Below are 26,843 nucleotides of genomic sequence, written 5' to 3' on the forward strand. Positions count from 1 at the left end.
GCAGAAGCTGGCTGCAGTAGTATTAGCATTCGGGTCACGCCTCTGGTTTCAAAAGTAGCCATAAACCTGAAATTGAAAAATCAAAGACGAATGTAGTTATACCCTTTGTAGATACATGCTTTTAATAGTCATAAAGCATTGGTTTAATGGTATCATCTCAAGTTGTCTTGTATTCCCTTCTGAATCAAATCTCTTCTAAATGTCTGCAAGAGATGTCAGATACTCATAAAATTTTTGAAAGAGAGAGAATCCAGGGCAAGGCCCATGAAGTACTTAATCTTTTTGCATCTGCATTGTCCACCCCCAGTGGAAGCACAGCCAGCAGTGTTCTAAGAATCCCGTGAGTGCAAATGTGAGCTTTATGGCACCTTTGCACCCTTCTCCCTGACTCCTTTTGTGCTATGTGCTTCTTGGGTCTCTTTCATCCCATTTCTCCCCCTCCCTCCCCATTTCTGAAGGATTTTAGGACCCTTCATAGTAATATATTTTAGTAATACTCTAAAGAAATATAGACTACAATTAAAAAAAGTAAAAGTAGCCTGTTTTCTGCTGTTTAATCTCCAGCTGTTTAAAGGATATTTGATCTCAATTTAAAAAAAATTACCTTTATTCTCATGGACTGAGCGAAACTCTTCACCATCCAACAACAGAATTAGGCTTGAAAGAACTAGATTTAAATTAGTACATAGAATCATAGGACTGGAAGGGACCTCAAGAGGTCATCTAGGCCAGTCCCCTGCACTTATGGCAGGACTAAATATTATCTAGACCATCCCTGACAGATGTTTGTCTAACCTGCCCTTAAAAAATCTCCAGTGATGGAGATTCCACAACCTCCCTAGGCAACTTATTCCAGTACTTAACCACCCTGACAGTTTCAAAGTTTTTTTTTTTTCCTAATGTCCAACCTAAACTGTCCTTGCTGCAATTTAAGCCCATTGCTTCTTGATCTGTCCTCAGAGGTTCAGAGAACAATATTTCGTCAAGCGCTTGCTCATGTCCATTCCGTATTAGGTGTGTGTGCTCCCCACGTGCACCGCTGCTAGACATTTTTCCTTCAGTGGTATCCGGGTATCCATAGGGGACTGGCTCTGGCACCCTCTGGAGTGGCGCACATATGGCACGGTATAAGGGGCGCTGCCGGCTCCCCCCACCCTCAGTTCCTTATTGCTACCAGACACAGGAGCGTCTGCTGCTTCAGCTAGCCTTTTCACTTTGTTTAGTGTTACGAACTTTTTCTTGTAAAATAGTTGTACATAGTTAAATTATCCCTTAGTGTCTTAGGGTACGTCTATACTTACCTCCAGGTTCGGCGGTAAGCAATCGATCTTCTGGGATCGATTTATCGCATCTTGTCTAGACGCAATAAATCGATCCTGGAAGTGCTCGCTGTCGACACCGGTACTCCTGCTCCGCGAGAGGAGTACGCGGAGTCGACCGGGGAGCCTGCCTGCTGCATCTGGACCCGCGGTAAGTACCTTGTAGTTCGAACTAAGATACTTCGACTTCAGCTACGTTATTCACATAGCTGAAGTTGCGTATCTTAGTTCGAACTGGGGGGTTAGTGTGGACCAGCCCTTAGTGTTAGTGTGTTTGACTTGGTTAGTCCTGAACAGGACTCGGCCTAGGGACGGGTCATGCTTTAATCCCTGCAACCACTGCAAAAAACTTATGCCCATCAGCGATCCACATCACAGTTGTTGAAGGTGTGTAGGCGAGTCGCATATAAGCAACAAGTGCTGTAACTGCAAGTCCTTCAAGCCTTGGACCAAGAAGGAGTGAGACATCCGTGTCAAAGCTCTCCTTACGGAGTCAGCTCCAACGCCGGCACTGGAGTAGTTGAGGTCCGACTCTGCCCTGAGCACCGCAGCGTCGATGCGGAGCGCCCCACGGGTGCCGTCGACTGACTGTCACCAATCCCCTTCCCCGGCACCGGCCAATCGACAAAAGAAGACCAGGAGAGGAAGATCTACATCCCGCAAGGGGAAGGAGAGGAGAGGAGGGCAGCTCGGCACCTCCCAACTGGGAGTCGGGCCCCAGCTCTGGTCGAGCGGTCCAGCCCATCCCAATCCATGTCTGCCACACTGGACAGTGACACGGGCCTTCGTCAGTTAGAGGTCCCGTCAATGCCCGAGGCCCTGCAGGCAGTGCAGGATATCCTGGCACTGCCAGTGCTGCCCACACCAGCTGCGGCAGTACCCCAGTCTAAGGGTAAACCCGCCTTGGGTTCTTTTTATAGGTCCCCCTCTTAGCAGCACCACTCCCTATCTCTGGGGACGTCCCGCCTGCACGGAGCCACCAGGCCTCGAAGGCAGAGAGGCAGGCTAGATGAAGCTTTGGCCGTTCTCTGGTCTCAGGGCACTGCCCGCAGGGCTTGAGACACTCCTCATCGATGACCTGGCAAAGGCCTGTAGAGGCACACCCTTCCTGGCATCAACAGCACCGAGACCAGACCAGCGCTTCACCCATTGCTCGGCACCGGTCGCGGGCCCGAGACAGTCGATCCCAGGAGCAGAGTCACCCGTCGTCAGCTCGCCAGTACGTATCCCCGTGACATGGATCCCCTTGGTTGGGAGGAAGGTCTTCGGGGTGGCTGACCCGCTTCAGATCCCAGTCTTGCTCTAGATCCCAGTACTGATTGAACAGCGTAAGGTGTAGATCGCCGGAACGCCATTGCCGATCTGCCAAACGCTGCCGGTCTCAGAGGACCCGCAGAAGGGACTAATCCTGAGCGGAGAGCTCCCAGCGAGGCTCAGCGATAGGCACCGCAGCGAATGGGGTCGCCAGTCCACTCGCTCGAGGTCGCCTGAGAGCAACCACTCAGGATCGGTTTCCAGCACCGGGCAGGAGTCTTTGCTGGCGGGCCAAAACCCAGCACCGGTGGCTCCCTCGATGTTGGCGGTACTGCCGACATACTCCATGGCCCCAGGGCCAGTGACCGGCTGCCTGGTACCTGTGGAACCCATGGGGCTTTACCCAGCCTTCAGGTCTGTGGCAGGGGCCTCGGACAAACCATCGGCTTCAGTATCCCAACCTCCCCCCGAGCCAGCTGTTCCTGAAGAGAGAACTCCTCAGGCTCATGTGGATCCCAGGGATCAGCCAGTTGGACCACCAATGGACGCGTCGGACCCAATGGCACCGGATTCTTCCTCCTCGTCTTCACCTGGTGAGGCGATTGCGGGCCCTCCTCACCCAGTTCTTCAGGATGATACTAAGGCTCATCAGGAACTGTTGAAAAGAGTTGCCTCTAACCTGGTGCTCCAGGCTGAGAAGCTAGAGGAACCATCAGATTCCCTATTTGATATCTGCTGCTCAACGGCACCGGCCAGGGTGGCTCTCCAGATTGTCCATCTTTCCTGAAATGTTGCACCCAGAACTGGACACAGTACTCCATTTGAGGTTTACCCTATAGCCGACGGCCACGTGCTGCCGCTCCTCCAACTCCCGCCGCCTATTTCCCTGGGCCACTTCCCCACAGTCATAGAATCATAGAATATCAGGGTTGGAAGGGACCTCAGGAGGTCATCTAGTCCAACCCACTGCTCAAAGCAGGACCAATCTCCAACTAAATCATCCCAGCCAGGGCTTTGTCAAGCCGGGCCTTAAAAACCTCCAAGGAAGGAGACTCCACCACCTCCCTAGGTAAAGCATTCCAGTGCTTCACCACCCTCCTAGTGAAATAGTGTTTCCTAATATCCAACCTAGACCTCCCCCACTGCAACTTGAGACCATTGCTCCTTGTTCTGTCATCTGCCACCACTGAGAACAGCCGAGCTCCATCCTCTTTGGAACCCCCCTTCAGGTAGTTGAAGGCTGCTATCAAATCCCCCTCATTCTTGTCTTCTGGAGACTAAACAATCCCAGTTTCCTCAGCCTCTCATAAGTCATGTGCTCCAGACCCCTAATCATTTTTGTTGCCCTCCGCTGGACTCTTTTTCCAATTTTTCCACATCCTTCTTGTAGTGTGGGGCCCAAAACTGGACACAGTATTCCAGATGAGGCCTCACCAATGTCGAATAAAGGGGAACGATCACGTTCCTTGATCTGCTGGCAATGCCCCTACTTATACAGCCCAAAATGCCGTTAGCCTTCTTGGCAACAAGAGCACACTGTTGACTCATATCCAGCTTCTCGTCCACTGTGACCCCTAAGTCCTTTTCTGCAGAACTGCTACCTAGCCATTCGGTCCCTAGTCTGTAGCAGTGCATGGGATTCTTCTGTCCTAAGTGCAGGACTCTGCACTTGTCCTTGTTGAACCTCATCAGGTTTTTTTTGGCCCAATCCTCTAATTTGTCTAAGTCCCTCTGTATCCGATCCCTACCCTCTAGTGTATCTACCACGCCTCCTAGTTTTTGCAGATGACACTACTTGCTGAGAGTGCAGTCCACGCCATCCTCCAGATCATTAATAAAGATATTAAACAAAACCGGCCCCAGGACCGACCCTTGGGGCACTCCGCTTGAAACCGGCTGCCAACTAGACATGGAGCCATTGATCACTACCCGTTGAGCCCGACAATCTAGCCAGCTTTCTATCACCTTACAGTCCATTCATCCAGCCCATAATTCTTTAACTTGGCAAGAATACTGTGGGAGACCATATCAAAAGCTTTGCTAAAGTCAAGGAATAACACATCCACTGCTTTCCCCTCATCCACAGAGCCAGTTATCTCATCATAGAAGGCAATTAGGTTAGTCAGGCACGACTTCCCCTTGGTGAATCCAGTCCTAGCACCTTCCCAGCCCTTTGTGTCAGAGGCCTCAGGCTGGAGCTCCCTATTGCTCCTCTGACCCTGCCCAGCACTGCTCTATCTAATACTCCTCTAAGGCAGCCATTCGTTCTTTGCACTCCAGGGAGAGACTGCCTCTGCTCTGTTGAGCAGCCCTTCTTATATGGCTGCCCTGGCCCTGATTGGCTGCTCCAACAAACCTTCCCCTGATTGGGGAGGAGGGCTTGTAAAGAGCCAATCTCCCGAGGACTGCTTTAACCCTCCATCTACCTGTGTGGGGCAGCTGCCCCACCACAGACACATTTTGACAACTCAGTTTTGGGTCATGTAGTGTGGGAAGCTCTGGGAGGTTAGGTCTTGAAGTTGGGGGTTCGTGTCCTGACTCCGGGAGGAGGCTGCAGCCCACCCCATGCTCACCTCAAAGCAGCTGCTCCTGTGGCTTCAGTCCTGCGAGACTAGCCGGGCTTGGCTTGGCTTCCCACCGTGATCGCAGTGGTGCTCAGGTTTGGCCCAGCTGCCCCTCTGTCATAATGACTGGATGGGACCAGCCACACGAAGTTTGAGTGACTGACACTGCAACCTCATGCACCAAGGCGCAATACCACTCCACAAATTTGGTCCAGCTGTTCCTCCATCAAGGGGCCTGGGCCAAACTTGAATGACACTACTGCCCCAATGGTTGCAATCCCCAGAGCAGGGAACCAAGCCGAGCCAGTCTTGCTGGGCAGGAGTTGTAGGAGCCGCCAGTGTGGTGTACACAATGTACTTATGTAGTACTTATTTTGTTACCCACAGTATAGAATATACCAATTAAGAAACATTTAGTAAGCCAGATTTTTTGTATTAAAACTTATTTACTGGGTCATGATAGGCCATCAAAATTTACAAATGGGTCCTGAGCCTAAAAAGGTTGAGAACCACTGTCAGTTTGCTTTTGTAACTGGCTCCATGTGTAAAACTCTACTGTGAGGAGTGCTGTTTTGGCCAGTGCTACTGGTTTGTTGGACAACTTTAGATAACTCCCCACTGAGTGGCAGGAAAGCCAATCCGAAAGCAAGAGGGGAGGACAAATCTAATCTTAAATACTATATAGTATGAATCTTCATGTGTATGCAAGTATATCTGGGAAGTATTGAATATTCCCTGTAATCTTCTAAAGTTATATCCCTAAACATGTATACTTATGCATATCCGGAAACCAGCTAATTACATACAATACTATCAACCTTGTCTTCTTCCTTTTAAGGTATTGTGTCAAGGTCTGGCACCCTGACGTATGAAGCTGTACATCAGACAACGCAAGTTGGATTGGGACAGTCCTTCTGTGTTGGTGGGTTTCTTCCACCAAACCTCTTCTGTTAGACAGACAGGCCCAGTCAGTGTGTAAGAACCACAACACATTAGATTGTAGAAACTATTGAAAAATATTGAATGCCTTTTAATTTTGGTTAGAAATGTTACACCTTTTCAACCAACCTAACTCAGGCACTTTGCATCAATAACGATGCAGCAGAATATAACAAGCCTTTTCTGTTAACTAACACTTTTATGTTCTGAGTTCATCAAAAGCCTGGCCAAAGCAGTCTTGCATGGAAAACTGCCAATATGTAGGAACCTACTGTGGTTTTATTTCTATTTTAAGGCACAACATAGAAAATGTTACACTATTGGAGAATGCGGGCACATATTTGTTGTTTCTCACGTGTTCATGGAATAAAAATCAAGATCTGGCGCTTAGCCATAGAAACTGTTTTGAGAGAGCAGAGTTGCTTTGCGTATTTTGTTTTTAAATGATACAACCCTTAGGGTATGTCTGCCTTTGAACTTCTAGGTGCGATACCCGCACTAGGTCTGCTTGAGCTAATGCCTAAAAATGGCAGTGTGTCCATGGTGGCTCGGGCTAACTAGAATACATACGCAGGGGCTCGGATGGGTTTGTACTTGGGGTGGCTGGCCCAAGGTGCCACAGCAGCCACATTGCTATATTTAGGTGCTAGCTTGAGCAGAGAAAGCGTGGGGATCACACCTGACAGCTCAAATGTAGATATACATTTAGTTAGCCTTTAGATTGAACTATCTTTCAGTGTTTTAAAATTAGTACATTCAACAATTCCTGCCTGCTAGTGGCAGATTATCCTGGTCATCTCTGGCTTGGAAGTACAGTGTAGGAACAAAGGTGGTAAAGACAGGTTTTCTTTGGGCATCCTCACACTGACAGTTTTGAGCACGTTCCTTAAGCCTGACTACGGGTGAACGTGAGTTGTCACGTCCATTACATTCTTATTTGTTTTGCAAAGACTGGCACACACAGATGCATGTTGACCTACAATTTTAAAAAGCTCTGACTTATGTGTATTGAGCTTCCAGACTTGGTGAGCTCTTAGTTTTAGCCTATGTTTTCACTGCCCAAAAAAGATGTGTGTGTTTTTTTGTTTGTTTACAGTGAGATTATTAATGCAAGTCAGTTATCTTGCCATAATTTTTTTACGTTGCTTGGTGAGTTAACTATGCCCTCCGTCTTAGGCTCACCTCGCCTAGCTGCATTGAGGTAAAAATTACCTGTGCCTTGTCTCCTCTTGGATTGGACAGTGAATTAACTGGCATTAGTCATCCATAGCACTATAAAACATACCTTTCTTGACAGTGAAGACATAGCCTTATTTTAGTGTTTGAAATACTTCCCAACAACCAAACATGTAGTGGCTTTTTTAAAACTGTACTTTGACTTGCTTGAGATTGAGAGGATCCCAGCTCTACCACAGGCATCTTGTATGACCTTGGGCAAGTCACTTAATCTGCCCATGCCTCAGTTTCCCATCTGTAAAATGGGATTAATAATCTCTTCTCCTCCCTTCCCCCCCCCCCAACTCTGTGCACTTTTTATCTATTCAGATTATAAGAACTTGAGGCAGTGATTGTCTTGTACTATGTATACAGTGCTTTGCAGAGAGGGGCCCAGATCTTGATTGGGGGACTCTAGGTGCCAGTGTAATACAAATAATAGACTGAAATAAAATTTGCCTTGGTTGTTCATGTTCACATTTACTCATGTTTGTGTTTTAATTCCTTTCAGGGATTGGAGGAGATCCCTTCAATGGAACTAATTTTATTGACTGTCTTGATGTCTTCCTGAAGGATCCCCAAACAGAGGGGATAATATTGATTGGTGAGATTGGAGGCAATGCTGAAGAAGATGCAGCAGCGTTCTTGAAGGAAAATAATTCCGTAAGTTTAAGAGAATGTGCCATTCATTCCAAAAGACCCCATTAAATGTGCACCTTGTTTTAAGCATTTACTGCTGTAGAGAAACTTGTCTAGTTCTCAATTAATAAAAAGCCATGACTAGAAAGTGTGGAAAATGCAGTTAAAGCCAGTTAAAGACAGGGTTTAAAGACACTCTTGAGAATAACTTTAGATCACAATTCTGCAGTGCTGTCTGCTAGAAGAAGAGCCTTTGGGTAGCTCAAAGCTTATCTCGGTCCAATAAAAGATGTTACCTCCTACACCTTGTCTCTCGAATATCTTGGGACCAAGTTGGCTACAACAACGCAGCTTATATTTTAATTGTTTTGTGACCCATATATGGCTGCTCTGTAGAAGAACTGTTTTATATTCATGACTGCTGTTTACATACACACTTCTTCTGAGAGAAGCCATTCTAAGTATCCTAGGCCAGTGCTTTCGTATCCCTTACCTGCAGGGTTTTCCTAGTCTAGATGTCTAGTTATTGCCTTCCCCCCTGCTACCCTCTTGAGCACTTGGCCGGAAGCAGTCCATCTCTTTCATGTTAAGTGTTTCTTCTTTCACCACAGAGTCCAAATGCCAAGCCTGTAGTGTCATTCATAGCTGGTCTGACTGCTCCTCCTGGCAGAAGAATGGGTCATGCTGGGGCAATCATTGCTGGGGGAAAAGGTGGCGCTAAAGAGAAAATTGCTGCTCTTCAAAATGCTGGCGTTGTTGTCAGTATGTCTCCTGCTCAGCTGGGTAGCACTATACACAAGGTTAGTTACATGGATGTCATAAGTGCTTTGAAATGATGGCATTTAGCCAGCGTAACCAGAACGGACATTTGAAAACTGCCTTTTGCTTTTGTCAGTTTTGCTTCTTCCCAGTGAACAGTTAGAATACACTGTTTCCTCATTTAAGTCTATTTAAAACTGCATCTCGGCATGTAGTGGCTCTGCTGAACAAAGAAAGCCATTAAATAACAGTTGCAGCTGAGTTTTTATTCACACAAGCAGCTTTATGTGTCATGTTCTCCTTTGTCAAAGCCATGTGGCAAAATTCAGAGAATTATATTTGGCTCAGCAACAGACTAACACCACTTTTATTTTACAGCAGCTAAACATCATCTGAACCTAAATTGATTCTAGATCAGAAAACACCCTTTATGTTTTTTTACATTACAAATACTAGGTAACTTTGTAACAGTGCATGGACTCTTATCTTTTTCTACAGCTGTCTATTGATGTCATTTTAAGAAAATTATTTTAACTTTTAAAAAAAAAAAGGGCTAATTCATATCCCTGGGCACATGCATGCAATTCATAACAATCATGTACCTCATACAGAAGTTTAACTCCTTCCTGATTTCTCCTGCATAGATCTACAAAGGGTCTTGGGCATTGCAACACTCAGCAAATTGCAATGCTGAACTTCTAAGCACCTTGTCGTCTGGTGGAATCCACAGCCCTGAGTTAGAGCCTAGGTTCTCTGTACATCTCATGGGGAGAGTTAGGAGCCTACAGATGGGATCCACAAAAGCCAACACGCTCAACATTGGAGCTGCCTAAGCTAGCCAGTTGGAAATGTTGAGAAGAGGGGCAGGGATTTCCCCTAACCACTGGACTATGGGGTATTCTGGTGTTGGAGACTCATTCTCACCTGTTGAAGTTGTTCCTTTGGGTATAAATTAAATATTCATTTGTCCAGAGAGAATGAGTGATTCTATTGACTGATGGTTTGGGCACTCACCTGAGATGGGAGCCCCAAGCTGGAATGCCTTCTGCGCATCGGGCAGACTGGGCAACGGAACTTAGATCTCCCAGATGAGTACTCTAACCACAAGGCTGAAAGTTACAAGGGAGCGCCCCCCCCCCCCCCCCCCCGACTGTTTTAGGTATGCTCAGAACGCACCTATTGGTTTGGGCCTTGCAGGTGAGATAGGTGGGGCAATGCCTATTTTGATGTTCCTTCCCCTGGGGGTGTAGGTATGAAACAGGGCTCTAGACTGATGTGGCTGTGTGCATGCTCACTGGCAGAAAAGTAGGATGCCTATGGAATTTGAATGGTGGAAGTTTAGATGCTTAGGGAATTTAGGTGTCTCCAGCATTAGGTGACAGCTGAACAGGGGTTTTGAGGATCTCTGTGCTGTCCACAGCTGCAGGTAGGCGCCTAAGGCCTTTTTGTGGATCTAGCCCTGATTTTTTCAAAGTATACACAGTCACTTAACATTTATTTTAACTATCTTTGCTTTTCTTTTGGGATAACTGCCACAGCAAGATATTTAGAAAATTTGCACTTTTTCTGCAGTATTTCTGCATACTTTACAATGGAGGTCTTAACTAAAGCTGGGTGAAACTTCTTCAGCAAATAGGAAATTCACCAAAAAATGCTTTTTTTTTTCAGGTCAGCAAAACTATTCACAAATTCAAATGGGTTTCAGCTTGGAAAAGTTTATTTTTTCAAAAAGTTGAAACAGTTCATTTTGACCATTTTGAAATTTAGCTAAAGAGTTCAGTTTTAGTTCCAAACAGAATTTCTTTTGGATGTTTTTGGTTCAGCCTCTGAACTGAAAAATCAATTATTAGTCTTACCCATTTCTAGTCAATTCTTTAAAGAGCTGAAATGCAAACTGCTGTTCTTATGCAGCACCGTTATAAGAATTCACTGAAAGAATGTTAGACCACAGCTGGGGACAACAGGAGAGCCCTGCAACATCCTATTTAGATGAGGCTGATGAGTTAATGTGTTACAGGTTCCTCACAGTGGGTTTTGTTTGGTTTTGGTTTTGTTTTGTTTTGTTTTCCCCTACCCTCCTGCATCTGCCATGGGCACTTTTGGGGGTATGAGATGGGGAGAGATATTTTCCTCCTCCTCTCCTGTGGAATCTACTATCTCCCAATTTTAACTTGGTACTAAGACTTCCCTGTTGGTGTATCAGGCTTCTGATTGAAAATTGAGGCATGTTGTCCATCTCGCTAGCAGGTGGAGGGGAGGGTTGGCTAGGAAATCAGTTTAATGACTGTGAGAAGTGGATATATAGTTTGCTGTTACCATCTTTTTCCAAAATTTGGCAGCAAAATTCTGCCATGTCTTTAATTCCAAAAATCAGCTTCACTTGAGATAAAGGCAGGAGCGGAGATTTTTATATATATAAATAATGGCATAGGCAGATGCATTTAATAATAAAATGAAGATGTAAGACTGTCAATATTTTCACTGTGCTATATCCTGTTTAAGAACGTGTCAACAAAAACCAAGTTGTAATGTGAAAATGAAGTTATGAGTGAATCTGTATATGGGAAATTTTAAACAGACCCAAATAAGTGTGATTTGGAATAGCATTTCTTCTAAGTGCTCTCATTCTGGTGTAGTTTGCCTGTGTTTTTAAAAGGATACTGAAGCTGACAGCTTTTTGGCAAACTCTCTTGTCACAACTGTAATATGTCTCCTTTTTTTTTCTCTCTCTCTGTCTCTCTCTCTGTCTCTCTCTCTGTCTCTCTCTCTGTCTCTCTCTCTGTCTCTCTCTCTCTCTCTCTCTCTGTCTCTCTCTGTCTCTCTGTCTCTCTAGGAGTTTGAGAAGAGGAAACTGCTGTAAAACCCCTGGAACATTGTCACAGAAAAGTCAAGACAGCACCTTGCCTCTATATATCTGTCGTCCACTAATCTTCAGCTGCCTGAATGTGACTGATACTTGGTTTCAATTTGACTTTAAAGCCATAAACATTATTTCAATGTCTCCTGCTCAGAAATGGTCGCCTGATTGTACATCATAGCAAATTAATAAATCTACCACTAAATTTGATTTTTGAATTCCTGAAGCTCAGTGATTTTTTTTTTTTTCATTGCAAGACAGCATTTTTTACTTTTAGGAGGAGGAAAAAAAAAAACCAGCACAACCCTATCTGGAAGCATTTGAGCGCATTTTTATAGCTTGAGATTTACATACTCATTGCACTCTGAGTTAACATAGCTTGTACAAAGATGCATTGAGTGAGGTAAGTTACCCACTTGGCAAGCACACACATTTTAAAAACCAAGTAGTCTTAGTTGCTCATTACTGACTAGTAAATAGTTTATCTGAGCTTTAGGCAAAAGTTGATGCCATCCCCTGAATTACTGCTCTTGGATCCACAGGGTGTGTCCTGCTGATCCTTGCAGCTGGATATGTTGATATACGTCCAATTGTATTGTTCAGAGCTGCTGAACTATACAGAGCGTAGCCCCACATTAGTGAGGGGCTTGTTATTTTGTGTAACTTCTGGGGAAGGCTTCAGAGTGTTTGTCTTCCTTTTAATGACAAGGATTACACTTGTCCAGAGTGGAGCCAGTGCCCCATAAATGCTTTAATTGATATTTCAGAGTTATATTTATGTTCACAAGAGTTTAAATCATAGTTTCCCATGAAAATGCATATTCATACTGTGTGTAACTTGGAAATCAAATTCTTTCTGCTTATATTAACTTTTCATCTTTTAACCTTGGTCCTTTGCTTTGAATGTTTTGAAATACTGATAATGTTAGGACTTGCTGCAGTAAAAAAAAAAAATTCTGAAAACAAACTTGCCGGGGTATATTTCTTGTGAACGATTCACCAGTGCTACATGCGAAGGTCCTATCTTACTATAGGAATAGAGCAAATTGAGTGTCTGTAAATGAGTATTACAAGTCATAATCAGAACTGACTGCATTTAGGATGGCTTTCATTATAAACAAATAAAATCAGCTAAGGAAACCAAAATTAGCTTCTTATGTAACATTTCTTGAAGGAAAAATGCTATGTCATAACAATTCTCTTCCAAAACCTCATGTCCTTATTACTTAAAGCGGTAGTTGTGGTTTTCAGCAGCACACTCTGCAGTTTGTCTTGCTGCTCCATGGTCAGTGGTGAACAGGTTTTCTAATGCCGCTGTTTCAGGTCTAGGAAACCTCAGTCCTGAAGCACTGGAAACATACTCTGCCAATATCGCCCTGGTATTTACAAAGTGGGCTGTTAATTAGGTACAAGTGCAATATCCATCTCCGATTAGTTTACAAAAGTAACTTGTCCTAAGACTGTCACTGGATGGTTGAAGGTGGTATGAGTCGGATAAATAGCACGTTTGCACAAGACTTTCAGAAAGACTTTGACGAGGTTTCTCAAGGCTCTTAAGCAAAGTAGGCAGTCATGGGATAAGAGGGAAGGTCCTCTTATGGATCAGTCACTGGTTAGAAGACGAAACAAAGGGTAGGAATAAATGGTCAGTTTGCACAGTGGAGAGAGGTAAATAGCTGCGGGACCGGTGCTGTTCAACATATTCATAAATAATCTGGAAAAAAGAGTAAACAGTGAGGTGGCATAGTTTAGACAATACAAAATTACTCAGAATCGTCAAGTCCAAAGCAGACTGTGAAGAGTTACTGGGTGACTGGGCAGCAAAATGGCAGATGAATTTAAAGATTGATAAATCCAAAGTAATTTACATTGGAATACACAATCCCGACTATCCTAAATTGGCTGTTACCACTCAAATATCTCAGTCATTGTGGATAGTTCTCTGAAACCATGTGTTCCAGGTGCAGCGGCAGACAAAAACTAACCATATTAGTAACCATTAGGAAAGAGAGATAAGACAGACAGTATCATAATGCCACTCTCTAAGTCCATGAAATGACCACACCTTCAATACCCCATGCAGTTCTGGTCTCCCCATCTCAACAACAACAACAAAATGGGGTGGGGAAAGAAGTACAGAGAAGGGCAACAAAAATGAGGAGAGAGAAAAAGACTGGGTCTGTTCAGCTTAAGAAAGAGATGAGTAAAGCGGATATAATAGAGGTCTATAAAATCTTGAATAGTGTAAAGAAAGTGAATAAGGAAGTGTTATTTACCCCATCATGTAACACAAGAACCAGGGATCACCCAATGAAAATAGCAGGTATAATAACCAGTGGTAGTATCATAGCTAATGAAGTTAATCTGAGGTGCGATTATTGCTAGTTGAAAAGTTCTTCTTCACACAACAAACAGTTAACCCGTGGAGCTTGTTGCCATGAGATGTGAAAGTCCAAGGTATAGCTAGGTTTAAAAAAAGAACTGGATAATTTCACAGAGGATCTGTTCATCAATGGCTCTTAGCAAAGATAGTCAGGGACACAACCCCATGCTCTGGGTGTCCCTAAACCTCTGTCTGCCAGAAGCCAGGACTGAACAACAGACAAATTGTCCTATTTGGTTCATTCCCTCTGACACAGCTGGCACTGGCCCCTGTCAGAAGACAGGATACTAGGTTAGATGGACAATTGAACTGATCCAGTAGGGCTGTTCTTATGTTAGACTTTAGAATAGTAATTACTTAATTATTCTTGCTAATATGCTGAGTTTGCAACCTATGCATGGTTTAATCTGGAACATTTGCTGAATAGGAGAGAAATTACAGCTATAAAGTTTCATTTATGAAAATGTAGACCTGCCCCTTAACCCGTAAACTGAGATGGCTTTGAGACCACTGTACCAGTGACCGCCTATTAATAGTTGAGTTTCCTTCAGTGGTGTGCTGGTGCTTCCCCAGGGGAAATTCTCATCAGGCAACTACTGCTCAGCTTGCATGAACTTCCACGCCATTAAAAATATGACATGCAACGTCCCAGCCCACCTTCAATGTAATAAGCTGTCTATTGGAGACTGATTCACTAAAGCCTTTTCAGGGGCACAGGCTACCATAAAACTAATGGCAGTTATCCCATGATGGAATGCCACCTCTACTTCTGAAAAGTGATGTTTTGTTTTTAGATTGCATGTGATCCTGTTTTAACCATTACAACACTTCACCACCTGATACTCACTAGCTAGCCAGCCAGCCATGGCCGACTCCAGGCACCAGCTAAAGAAGCAGGTTCTTGGGGCAGCAGTGCATCCGCTATTGGGGTGGCACGGCCGGGTCTTCAGCAGGAGTTCGGCAGCGGGGCCCTTAGTCCCTCTCTTCCTCTTTGAGCTGCCGCCGAAGAGGAAGAGAGGGAGTGAAGGACCTGCCGTCAAAGAATGGCGCGGCACCCTTGAGCTGCTGCCGAAGTGCTGCCAATTGGCTTTTTTTTATTATTATTATTTTATTTTATTTTATTTTTTTGTCGCTTGGGGTGGATGAAAACCTGGAGCTGGCCCTGCAGCCAGCTAGCTGTTCTCCTAAATAGGACGGCCTCTGCTAGCCTAGAACTCTGCAACACAGACGTGGGTGAAGTGTATCCTTACCTTGATATAAAGCTTAATTTGTGCAACTGCCTCTGAAGTGAGAGTATAACTCTGTTAACAAATGTAAGTTGTCAGCTCCTGCTGCTGTTACATTGCCTATGAAAATGTATTTCTTTTTAAATTGCTTCAAGACCGTGGTGTGTTAATGTTTCATGTGCTTGTGAATAAATACTTTAAAAGGCTGGAATGGGAACATTAGTCCTTCCCTCACCCCCCCCACCCCCCCCCCCAAAAAAGAAAAGGCGAATACCTTCTACCATTAAGTCTTATTACAGTTTTGGTTCACTGATCTTCTGTTTCCCTGTAACTTAATTCTTGCTGATGGAAAAAGAAAGAGTGCCTGTGTGTAATGACAAGCTAACTCTCAAGACTGACTAAATGTAATCGTTTTCCAAGAGGCCAATCCTCCTAAATTTTAATGGCCTGATTTTAGTTGTCTACTGCTTTTGTTCAGGCTGTATAAGAGACTCATGCCTCCTAAGGAGGAGCAATAGCAGATGCTTCATTTAGGTTAATGTAAGAAAGTTTAGCATAGAACAACTTTGGCTATATATTTAAAAAATGGCCATAGGTCTATTCTACGTTCCCTTTCATTGATCGCTGGGTCTGCCCTTGGACACTATGAGCCTGTCTTCTCACTAACACAGGTGTATGTCCATTGACTTCAATTGAGTTATTCTTGATTTATACTGTTGTGAGGAGAGTACTGGGCCCAGTGAGTGAATACTATGTATATACAAATCGGTGTATTGATTGGCCTGGCAGTCTACACAATAATTCTAAAAATCTTTTTTAGTGTGTATTCTATGATTTCTAAGGGTCAGCCATTTGCTTCTTTATGGAATGTTAGGGATATGACCATTTTTGCCTAGTCTCCCTACCTGGAAACTTACCTTCTGTATTTAAAAGATGTTATGAATTAAAGACTCTATTAAGTCATTTTATTGAAATTTCCAGGAATGTGGGCTAATAAACACTAATGCCATCAACCTCCATAAAATGGGTTCATTTGAAAGTGGAATTTAATGACAGAGCATTTAAAACATAAATCTATAGGACTTTTAAAACACATTTTTCACCTGGAATTCAGGTCATATACATTTACTGTACTGGTGTTGAAAAAGCCTTGGTCGATCTTTGACTAAGGTCACTTGCTTCTGCTGTAATGTCTGCAAGATATCGGTCGGCACCTGATGGCCGCATCGGAGGCAAAAAACCTCAAAACTTCTAAGCAGTTTGGAATCATGAAGTTGTGTGTGTGTAGCTACTGAATATAACCATGTGCTCTTCTTACTTTTACCCTTGTCCTCTCCAGCCATTCCCGCCTATTGTTCATTAATTGTCATGCCTTGTATTAAACTCAAATGTAAGTTCTTCATGAGAGGTCTGTCTTCCTATGCTTTTGTACAGCACCTATCACAGTGGGGCCCCAATCCTGACTGGTGACTTTAGATGCTCCCCTCATATCAATAAATAACACAGGCATGATGACTCCTCACACCAGCTAGTTTGCAGTTGCCCAAAGCAACAGTGTGATGATGCTCACAATTCAGTTTAACATCTTACAAAATGAAAAGTCCTGTCACTTTTGGTTTACTCTCTATCTATTTTGGCCACTGCCCTTCCAGCCTGCTTATAAAGATGGGAGCCCAAAGTCAGGGCTGCCCAGATGATTCAGAGGGCCTGGGGCAAAGCAATTTCAGGGGCCCTTTCCATTAAAAAAAAAGTTGGAATACTATAGAATACTATATTCTCATGGGGGCCCCTGTGGGGCCCAGGGCAAATTGCCCTTCCCCCCTCGGGTGACCCTGCCCAAACTGTGTTTTAATGTCCATGTTGCCAAATATCAAACAACATAATCAGACAAATGAACAGACATTTATTTTCTGAATGGCTCATGACATTGCAGCTGGGCTGCAGTCTGTACATTTACTGCAGTTTCACTGTAACGAGATGTTTTAAAAGACCCTTAATTGTGTAGCTGCAGAGGACAGAGGTCATTGTGAGAGACTCCGGCAGTTCTCAACAAGAATGGGTGATACATTTGGTTCAGCAATGCCATAGGGTGTAGGGAGTATTCTTTCCGTCTTGTTAATTTGGATATTTTGGGGGGGGAATTCTATAAACAGGCTTATTTCCTTTGCCCTTTCTAATCACACAACTAGTGCATGAGCACAGGCCGGTGTTTTCAAAAGTGGCTTCTGATTTTGGGTTCTCAGTTTACAACATTTTATAGATTTCAAAGCCAGAAAGGACCATTGTGATAATCTATTCTAATCTGTATAAATCAGCCTAGAGAACTTCTCCAAAATAATTCCTAGAGCAGATTTTTTTTTAGAAAAAACATTCAATCTTGATTTAAAAATTGCCAGTGATGGAGCATCCACCACTGTCCCTGGGAAATTGTTAATGGTTAATTATTCTCACTGTTAAAAATTTGCACCTTATTCCCAGTTTTATCTTGGGCTGAGTATCCCATTGGTGCTGTTGATTTCATTAGAAGCTACAGGTGCGCAGCACCTCTGAAAGACAGGCCAAAGGTTTTGCAAGTTCCAGACCAAAACTGAGGGCACCCAAAAGCAGAGCACTTTTGAGAATTTTGGTCTGTCTTTCTACCATGAGACCTTCAAGGGTCAGCTTCACAGATGACCTGATTCAACGGGTGCCATGCCACGTATTTCAATGGGCTTTTGGTCAGGCCTACAAGCCTCCTTGGACTCCGCCTTTACCCTTCCATGAACCCTCAACTTTTGGATGTGTGTTACCTCCTGTAAATTAGCCATCACTAGAGCTAACTGACAAGTTGCATCAAAACTTTTTAATAGAAAACTGGGTTTTTAACTAAACACATTTTCACAGAAAGTGTCTATTTTCTGTAGGAAATGTTTGATTGTTGTAAAAAAACCAGGAATGCATGAAATTGAAATATTTCAATCTGAAAATGCTACTGTAGTGTCTCATGGGATTTGTAGTTTAGTTGCCTCAGAACCTCATTCACCTCTATGGTCCTGTTTCCCCCGTCAAACTACATTTCCATGCCTGCATCACGGCTAGGTACTCCTGTGCTGCTCTGCACACGTCATGAGTTGTCTGTTTCTGTCTGACTTCCCGTGTGACGCGCTTCTGAGAGGCATGCCCTTGCCTGCTTTACAAGTGACAAGGTGCTCGAACTTGACAGGTACCCAGGATGTTCAGGGAAGTTCGGTGGTGGTGGGTGGGGGGCGTATCTTGTTTTTTACTTTCTACTTCCAAAACAATCCTTGTCAAGTTCACTGCTATAGATGTGTGCGAGGCAGTGAGCCACTGGGTATTAGTAAATGCAGCCTAGTCCTGTCACATGGTATTTATTAGTACTGAAGACAAGGCCACAGTTCATGTATTGCCTAGCACTGGTTGAAAAAAAAAATTTTTTTTTTCAATGTGGAAAATTTCAATGAAAACAACAATTGCAAAAAAAAAAATCATCGTCATCATTTTTTCTGTGGAAAAACTTCAGCTTTTCTGTGAAAATTCAAATACCAAAAATTATCAGCTGAAAATCTACAAACTTGGTCTGAAATCCCAAATATTTTGATGTGGAAATGTAGCTGTGCTGCCTCATGCTGCCAATATCCTCCATCTGTGGCATGAAAATAGCTCCCAGGATGCTGCGCAGTCCTCAGAGAGGCATCAGGGCCACGGCTCAGAGAAGCACCTTCCTCACTTTGAAATTGGATGAGTTTTAAATTTAATTTCTATAGGCGCCGAGATCCTCTGATACCTTCTTTGTGTTTGCTCTTCTGTCCACTAACAGAATGGAGCAGGGGTGGCCAACCTGTGGCTCCGAAGCCACATTGGGCTCTTCAGAAGTTAATATGCGGCTCCTTGTATAGGCACCGACTCCGGGGCTGGAGCTACAGGCGCCAACTGTCCAATATGCCAGGGGGGTGCTGACTGCTCAACCCCTGGCTCTGGCACAGGCCCTGCCCCCACTCCACCCCTTCCTGTCCCTTTCCCACTTGCCAGCACACACACATACAGGAAGACTTACAGGTAAAACACACCCATCTGCAGACAATTGTCCTGGTTAATGGGAGTCATCAAGATTCCAAACCACCATTAATGGCCCACACTTTGCATAATTACAATAGGCCCTCAGAGTTATAGTTCATATTTCTAGTTTCAGATACAAGAGTGATACATTTATACAAATAGGATGATCACACTCAGTAGATAAGCTTTGTAATGATACCTTACAAAAGACCTTTTGCATGAAGCATATTCCAGTTACATTATATTCACTCATTAGCATATTTTTTAAAAAATTATAGAGACTGCAACATCACAATCATATTAAAACAAAAGACTTCTGCAAGACTCCAGCCATTGGTTGCTCCTCTGAGATACGGATGGAGAAAATTAAACTGTGAAGAAAAGATTCGTCTCAATTACTTAGCTATATGAGCATGAGGCATTGCGCCGTAGAGCAGGTGAACCATGACAGCATTGTCACTTAGACATGATTGAGGTGTTGCGGCAAGCAAGCCTAGGGGTGGACATGATGCGCCCTCTCGGGCCTGGTTCTGAAATTGTTCCGCACACTTAACTCCCGTTGACTTCCAGCAACCAACAACCATGCTGCTGGGTGTTCAAATTTTGCACACAGGGCCCTCAATCACTCACAAAGGAGTCCAGGTCTTTGTGCCCTATGAGCAATGTTTGAGACTATCTGTCATATTTGAAGCAAGGCGACAACAACAACAACAACAACAAAAATTGCTCCTCCAAAGTAGTTTTGTCACATCTAAATTGTGCTGTGCCCCTGGGCCTGGCTTCTGGAGGGTTTGTGCCATAGACACAAGCGCGTGCCTGGCGCAGCAAGCCGCTGGGGGTGCCCTGGCGGTCCCTGTGAGGGTGGCAGTCAGGCTACCTTTGGCGGCTTGCCTGCAAAAGGTCCGCCGGTCCTGCGGTGGCAATTCGGTGGCGGGGACGCCGAAGTCGCGGGACCAGCGGACCTTCCGCAGGCATGCTGCTGAATTCACGGGACCAGGGACCTCCCGCAGGCAAGCTGCCGAAGGCAGCCTGACTGCCGTGCTTGGGGCGGCAAAAAAGCTAGAGCCACCCCTGGCCATAGACAGGAAATGCAGAAGACTCAGGCATGTACGCCAAACCTCTGTCTACCCCTCATCCCGCTCCTCTTGGACTAGAACAGTCAGGCTATTGGGGATCATGAAACTCTGGGAGGAGAGGTGGGTGGAAGGCACAGCCCTCTTTCCCCAAGGGGGCCCCTAACCATGCTGTGTCCTGGGGTCTCCTGCACCTGCAAGCCTATCAGTGTGCAATGATTGTGATGCTATGGTGCTACTGGCTTGCACCCTCTCTCCCACCATGCCAGTGAATCATGATTAACTTCACCAGGAGTTACACTGCTGTGCGATTAGGATCGGGGCCTGCAAATCAAGGTGCGGATTCAGCAAAGCACTTATGCACTTGGATAGTACGGGGCGGGGCCCAGATTCAGCCCTGTTAGCTCAATGGAATTGCACCAGAGATGAGTTTTAAACCACTGAGCCAGAATCTCAGCTCGTGTGGCTGTATTGCCTTCAATGGGCCTGTTTACACCAGTTGGGAACCTGACCCCCCCTCTGTATTTAAATGTATGTCTATCCTGCAGTCAGAGGTGTGACCCCCCGCCCACAGTAGAGAGGCTGTTGGGGACATGCTCAGGACATTTGGATATCCTTGCTGTTCTGCAGTGACCCCCCAGCAGCTGTGGCTATAGTGGAGCAAGTTAGTGCAACAGTCAAGGTTTTGCAGCCCCAGGTGAAGGGATTTGCTGCGTCTCCCCCTTGGACCCTGCGCTTGGCTCTGTAGTAGTGCAGGGATGGATTCAGGCTTGACTACCTATAAGTCAGCAAAGGCGCAGCACAGTTCCTGGCTTGATGAGATTACAGTCTAAATAGACAAGCCTGCAAGGAAACATTATTATCCTCATTTCACGTGTGGGGAACCGAGGCACAGAAGGAGTAAATGACTTGCCCAAGGTCACAAAAGAAATCAACCACAGCTCTCGGAAATCCCAGGCCAGCACTTCAACCATGCCCCAGCCCCTCCTCTCTGCTTATAGTGTAGATAAATAATAATAGACAATGAACTATCTTTATGTTATTTCATGTGTATGCGAGGGAAGCAATAACCCACTATTTTTCAATTGATCCTGTTTACTCGATGGCCTGTTTCTGTTGCAAAACCTCTACTAACGATTTAATACGTCTTTTATAAATGATCCTGCAACACTGGGATCCGCGTCTGTAACAAAGAAAGCCAAACCACACACCATTAATCCACGCTTTTTTGCAGCAATGGGAAACAATATCATGAGAAACCATTCTTTCAGGCTGCAAGTAATCGGATTGTAAATTTTATGGCAGCGGCTTCCAAAAAAATAAGCAAGAATTAGTGAACTAAAGAAACGTGCTCTGCTAATTTCCAGTTGGGCTTTGTTTTATGTTGTCCATCCTGACAAATAGTAGCTTTTAACTGGCTGGCCTGTCTTGCTGATATCAATCACCTCATGTGGGGTGAGGGGAGCTCGGCCAGCTACCCTGCTGCTTCCTCCGTCCCGCACTGCACAGACACATGGTGAGTGCCATCACTGGGGGGAGCTGCTGCCACCTCACTTCTGGGCTTACCCTCCAGAGGCATCTGGAGAAATGAGGGCATGTCACATCCGATGCCCCACCACACATTGCCTCTGCCCCCGCGATCCACTGAAAGGCTTCTGGCAGTCTAGAGTGGGACCACAGTCCACCTATTGACGACCCCTTACTGGCTTAGGGTTTTACACAGCCAATTCATTACCTGCTTGAACAGGCCACACAGCCTGATCCCGTACCGAGGCCCTCCTCAGGTCGAAAAGCACCTTCAGGCTCTGAGAGTACTGCCACTCTCATTTCGGGGCAGGCGTTGCTCTGAAGAGACAGAGGAGATGTTCTCCATCGTCGGCATTGAGGAAGAGGTCTCATAAGACCAATCGGGACTGCTCCAGGTGGTGGGGTGACTCCTCTGCCTACCCCAGGAAAAGTGTGGACCGGCATGGGACTGGATCTGGTGCGTGGGATGGCATGGATACCGCTGACCTTTCCCTGGTTACCAGTGGGAAGGGCAGAAGCCCCGTACAGTTGACTCTGCTTCTGGCCTCTAGCCGTCTGTTGAGTCTGGTACTGATGAGGGCAATGCCAGCACTGACTGTGACCGCTGCATCAGCCCAGCCTATGGCGGACCTACTCTGTCTTTCCGTTCTCTTCTCACCGTTGGCCGAGGACTTTCTGAGGCTTGAGCTTTCGGCAACCGCCTCCAATGGAGTCTTTGTACCTCTTGGCACTACACGCGCAGACATTCCCCTCCCCATGGTGGGCATGGACCTGGTACAGGAATCAGTGCAGGAGACCTTGGCACTAGGCCCTTTTTGCACTCCCCTTCCTCCCTCCCCATTCAATGCAGCAAGTGTTCCCGTCCATCCACATCGACGCATTCAGGGTTGGTCTGTATCCTATGGCCAGGACTGAGGCTGTCCTGCCCCCCTACAGGCCCTACCTATATCAGTGGCTGTGGACTCAGAGGGATGCTCCTCGTTCACAGAGACCCTGCTCTTCATCCTGTTTGAAGCCAACGTCACCTGCCAGGTCAATGGTGGCAGCTTTGGATTTGCCCCAGGCCCAGGCATCAGTGGTTTTCCTCGCCTCAGAGCCACGTCTTCCTGGAGTGAGAGCCAGTTTTGGCTCAGCCAAGACCTTCGTCCTCGTCGCTGGATGATGCTGTGCTTCTGGGTTTGTCCCCCCCACTTCTATCCCTAGAGGACTTTAAGGCATACCAGGACTGTTTATGCCACCAGCCGGCAAGAGCCCTGTAGCGTACATCAGCCTCGGTAACACCAGTGGCTAAGTGCATGGAAAAGTGCTATTTTGTTCCCATGCAGGAATTTGAGGGGTGTATTCCCACCCGGCCCCAAGTTCCCTGGTTGTATTGGTGTAATGATGTATTGGTGTAATGGTTGTAATGATGGGGCCTGGCAGGGTAAGTTCAAGTCTACCCCCTAAGGACAGAGACTCCAAGCAGTTGGATCTTCTGGGCAAGAAGAACTACACCTCATCATCCCTACAGATGAGGATCACAAATCAACAGGCATTACTGACCAAGTATGATTTCCTTAACTGGTTAGCTAGAGCTAAATTCCAGGACCAATTGCCCAAGGCCTAGAGTGAAGAGTTCCAGGTGTTCATTGCAGAAAGCTGCTTGGTGGCCAAAACATCCCTACAGTCCTCCCTTGATGTTGCAGACACTTCAGTCAGGGTGGTAACTGTGAGGAGGGGTCCTGGTTGCAAAACCCTGCAATCACTCTGGACGTCCAGCAATCTATCGAGGACTTGCCTTTGATGCCCGAGTCTTTTTCTTGGGCAAGACTGATGACACTTTGCACTCCTTCAAGGATTCCAGGGCTACCTTGAGGTCCTTGGGATTGTGCATATGCCGTATGCGCAAAGATGCCACTATGGTGTGCAGCAGCAACAACGATATCACCCTCAGCATTCCTCTGCACAAGCTTTTCCCTGCAAACAGCAGGACTACGCTAGGAAAATAAATAGATCTCACAAGAGCCAGCGGTTGGGCTCAGGCTTTGGGCAGCCCACACACCCTCCCTCGGCACAGGTTAAGCCTCTATTTTGACTCCCTAGTCCAGAACACTGGTCCAGTAGTTACCCTGCCATCTCCATTCCCCCATCCCTTTGGGGACAGGCTGGCCTGCTTTTACAAGGCTGGGGACTCGATTGCGGTGGTCAGGAGGAGGGGAATCCACATCTTCCTATACCTCAATGACTGGTTGCTGAAGGGCGATGGCAGAGAGGAGGTTCTCACCTACGTCAAAACCATGTTGCATTTGCTGGACCATCTCAGACTCATTTTAAAAATCGCATAGTCAATTTTGGCTCCCACTCAAAAAAAAAATCAAGTTTATTGGGGCCATGTTAGATTCCACGATGTTGAGGACGTTCCTGCCAACTGACCACTTCCAGGCACTACAAGAGCTCTGCATCAGTCCGCAGTCTTAGCCTGCCACAAGAGTCTGCATGTGTCTGAGCCTGTTGGGCCACATGTTCACTTGCACACAGGTGGGCCAGTTGTCCAGGCTGCACCTCTGACCTCTTTAGGTGTGGCTTAGGATGGTCGACCACACTGCCCTGCATTCTCTGGACAGGTTGGTTCGCTTTCCTCCACTGTCCTAGATTCCTTGCACTGCTGGAAGTCACCACACAATGTGTGCCAAGGACCTTTGTTTGGCCCTCTCTGACCAAGTCAGTGGTCACCGATGCTTTCCTTCTGGGTTGGGGGGGGGGGGGGGGGCACCCGTGGACTCGTGAAGAGTGCAGGACCCGTGGTCGGAACAGGAAACTTTGCTCCATATCAATACGTTGGACCTTCTGGCCTCTGCAATGCATGTCATGCCTTCTGCGACCGCATCAGACACTCAGTGGTTCACATACTCACTGACAATACCACCATGATGGACTATGTGAACAAGGAAGGGAAGGACATGTTCCAGATTACCAGAGTGATGTCCTATGATGACATCACTCTGGTAGCCGTCCATTTACTGGGGTGCAAAATCATCATGATTCATCTCAGCAGGGTTTTCTCCCTGAGCCATGAGTGGTCCCTGAAGGAGTGAGTTCTCCAGGTCGTCTTTGCAATGTGAGGTATCCCTGTGATCGACCTGTTTGCGATGGAATACAGATAGACCATCCCCTGCACAGCTGGCCTGAGGGTGAATGTTCAGGTCCCCTGCGGTATTACATTGCTAATTAACTTAGCAAGTCGTCCACTGGACTCTTGCTTGCTACAGTGGAAACTGAGGTGTAGTAAACACAGAGCTATTCTATGCAGGGTTTATTACCTTTAGTTTATGGTTAATATAAAACTGGTAACAACACAACCTCTGTAAAATCCTTGTATTCATAAATTTGAAATCCACATAAAAATGTTTTTTTCCCCGTGTACCTTTCCAATGCCTTTTGCTAGACCATTGTCTGACACTTGCTCTGGAAAGTCCTCTATTGGCAGCTTTATGTATGATGGTTGAAAAATGAACTGTGGCCCCTTGCAATTGTGTGTGTGTGGGGGGGGGGGAGGGGAGGTTTAGATTACAGCAGAGAAATCCAGCATCATGGTCTTCAAATGGCAACTTTATTAAACCTAATGAGATATTTAGAATGGCTTATAATCATAAATTGTCATTATGGAAGTAGAACCTGACCTGATAATAAGATGCTTGATAATTACAACTAGTTTTATACAATTAAAAATACTCCCTCTTGTAAACCAAATTTGAATAACTTTCTAATTCATTAGCACCCTGCCTAGGTAAAACATTGAAAAGCCAGAATCGCATCATCTTAGAGCTCTGCGCTGTCACCTTAATGATGCATCTATACGATTCAGATGGAGGTTGTTAAAAAGTGGAATTGTTTTATCATGATAAAAAGAAGAATGGAAACTGCTCAAGTGAAAAGGTTACTTTGTCAGTTCTGATTTAATATCTGAGTAATATTAGCAATAGCATTATAGACAATGTGTTCCCTTGGACATATTGTTTTTTACATTGCTACATGCTGGGCCTTCTGATTTATGGCTTGAAACTTTTTTAAGTGGACGATTCCATTATAAACTCATTTTCTTTTAAATACCAGTATCACTCAGACACTGGTCAAGTGTCACATACTTTGTGCGAAAGAAATTTGCTAACGATTGCTTGTGAGTCTTTCTTACTGAAGCCGGCATTGTTAAAACCTGCAATTTCATCATGAGTCGTGTGATACTGAGTTTGTCATTTAAAGCCCCAGCTTCTGGACTCAAGTGATTTCATAAGACCCACCAGTTTTTGTTGATTTGTTTGTTTTTGTTACTTTCTAGCCCTAGTTATAAAGAAAAGTTTGAGCATTTGACCTGAGTGTACCCAAAGAAGATAGAAGGCAAATAGAAAGAACCTCAAATTTATTGTAGTTTTAAAATCTCATGATTTTTAAGCCAACCATGATTTTTCCTTTGATATTTGAATGCTTGGTGTTAACAATGCTGCACAAGCTTCAGATTCAACGCTGGCCCCTCTGTGCAAATGATGCGACACAAGATGTGTTGGAAATTGATGCAGGCAGCTTGAAATGACATGAATGTGGAATATGCTATTGTAACCTGTTCAAGTGTGGGTTCCAGGTCCCCCTCTGTGCCTAGTGCACAGGGGATGAGAGCCTCTTACAGTCCCACTCAGAGAACGTTAGCTTAAGCTGTAGCAGCTTGTAAATGTAGCTTTGGAGAGCCTCACTTCTAATCCCTGGTGTGCTGGCCAAGATGGTGGCTGTTACACTACCACAAACCAGCCAGTCCTTGACTGGGCCGCCCAGGGAGGAGGAAGGCTCAAGGAATTCTCCTCACCCCCAAAATTTGCACCTCTGCTCAAGAGCTGGCCAGAACCCCTTTGGAAAGTGTAATCTTTGCTCCTTCCTAGATGCACTTCAAGTGCCTGACAGGGGTTGAGGGAAGGGGAAGAGCCATGATTTGTTCTCCCTCTCCTGCCCTGGCCAGCACTCCTCACAGGGTGTATGCCTGGTCAAGGCTGGTGTAGCTGCCATG

At 45.4% G+C, this 26,843-nt stretch overlaps 1 protein-coding gene across 1 annotated transcript in view; it reads left to right on the forward strand.

Moving 5' to 3' along the window:
- SUCLG1 (succinate-CoA ligase GDP/ADP-forming subunit alpha) overlaps nt 1–12,513 on the forward strand; it is a 33,235-nt gene extending 20,722 nt beyond the window's left edge. The window contains exons 6-9 of the mRNA XM_005292460.5: nt 5,976–6,059; nt 7,803–7,954; nt 8,542–8,730; nt 11,523–12,513. Coding sequence (XP_005292517.2) covers nt 5,976–6,059; nt 7,803–7,954; nt 8,542–8,730; nt 11,523–11,549 — 452 coding nt within the window. The 3' untranslated portion in view covers nt 11,550–12,513. The remainder of the gene's footprint in view (nt 1–5,975; nt 6,060–7,802; nt 7,955–8,541; nt 8,731–11,522) is intronic.
- Nucleotides 12,514–26,843: the final 14,330 nt, after the last annotated feature.

This window comes from Chrysemys picta, chromosome 5, assembly GCF_011386835.1.
Source record: "Chrysemys picta bellii isolate R12L10 chromosome 5, ASM1138683v2, whole genome shotgun sequence".
NCBI classification, from domain to species: Eukaryota; Metazoa; Chordata; order Testudines; family Emydidae; genus Chrysemys; species Chrysemys picta.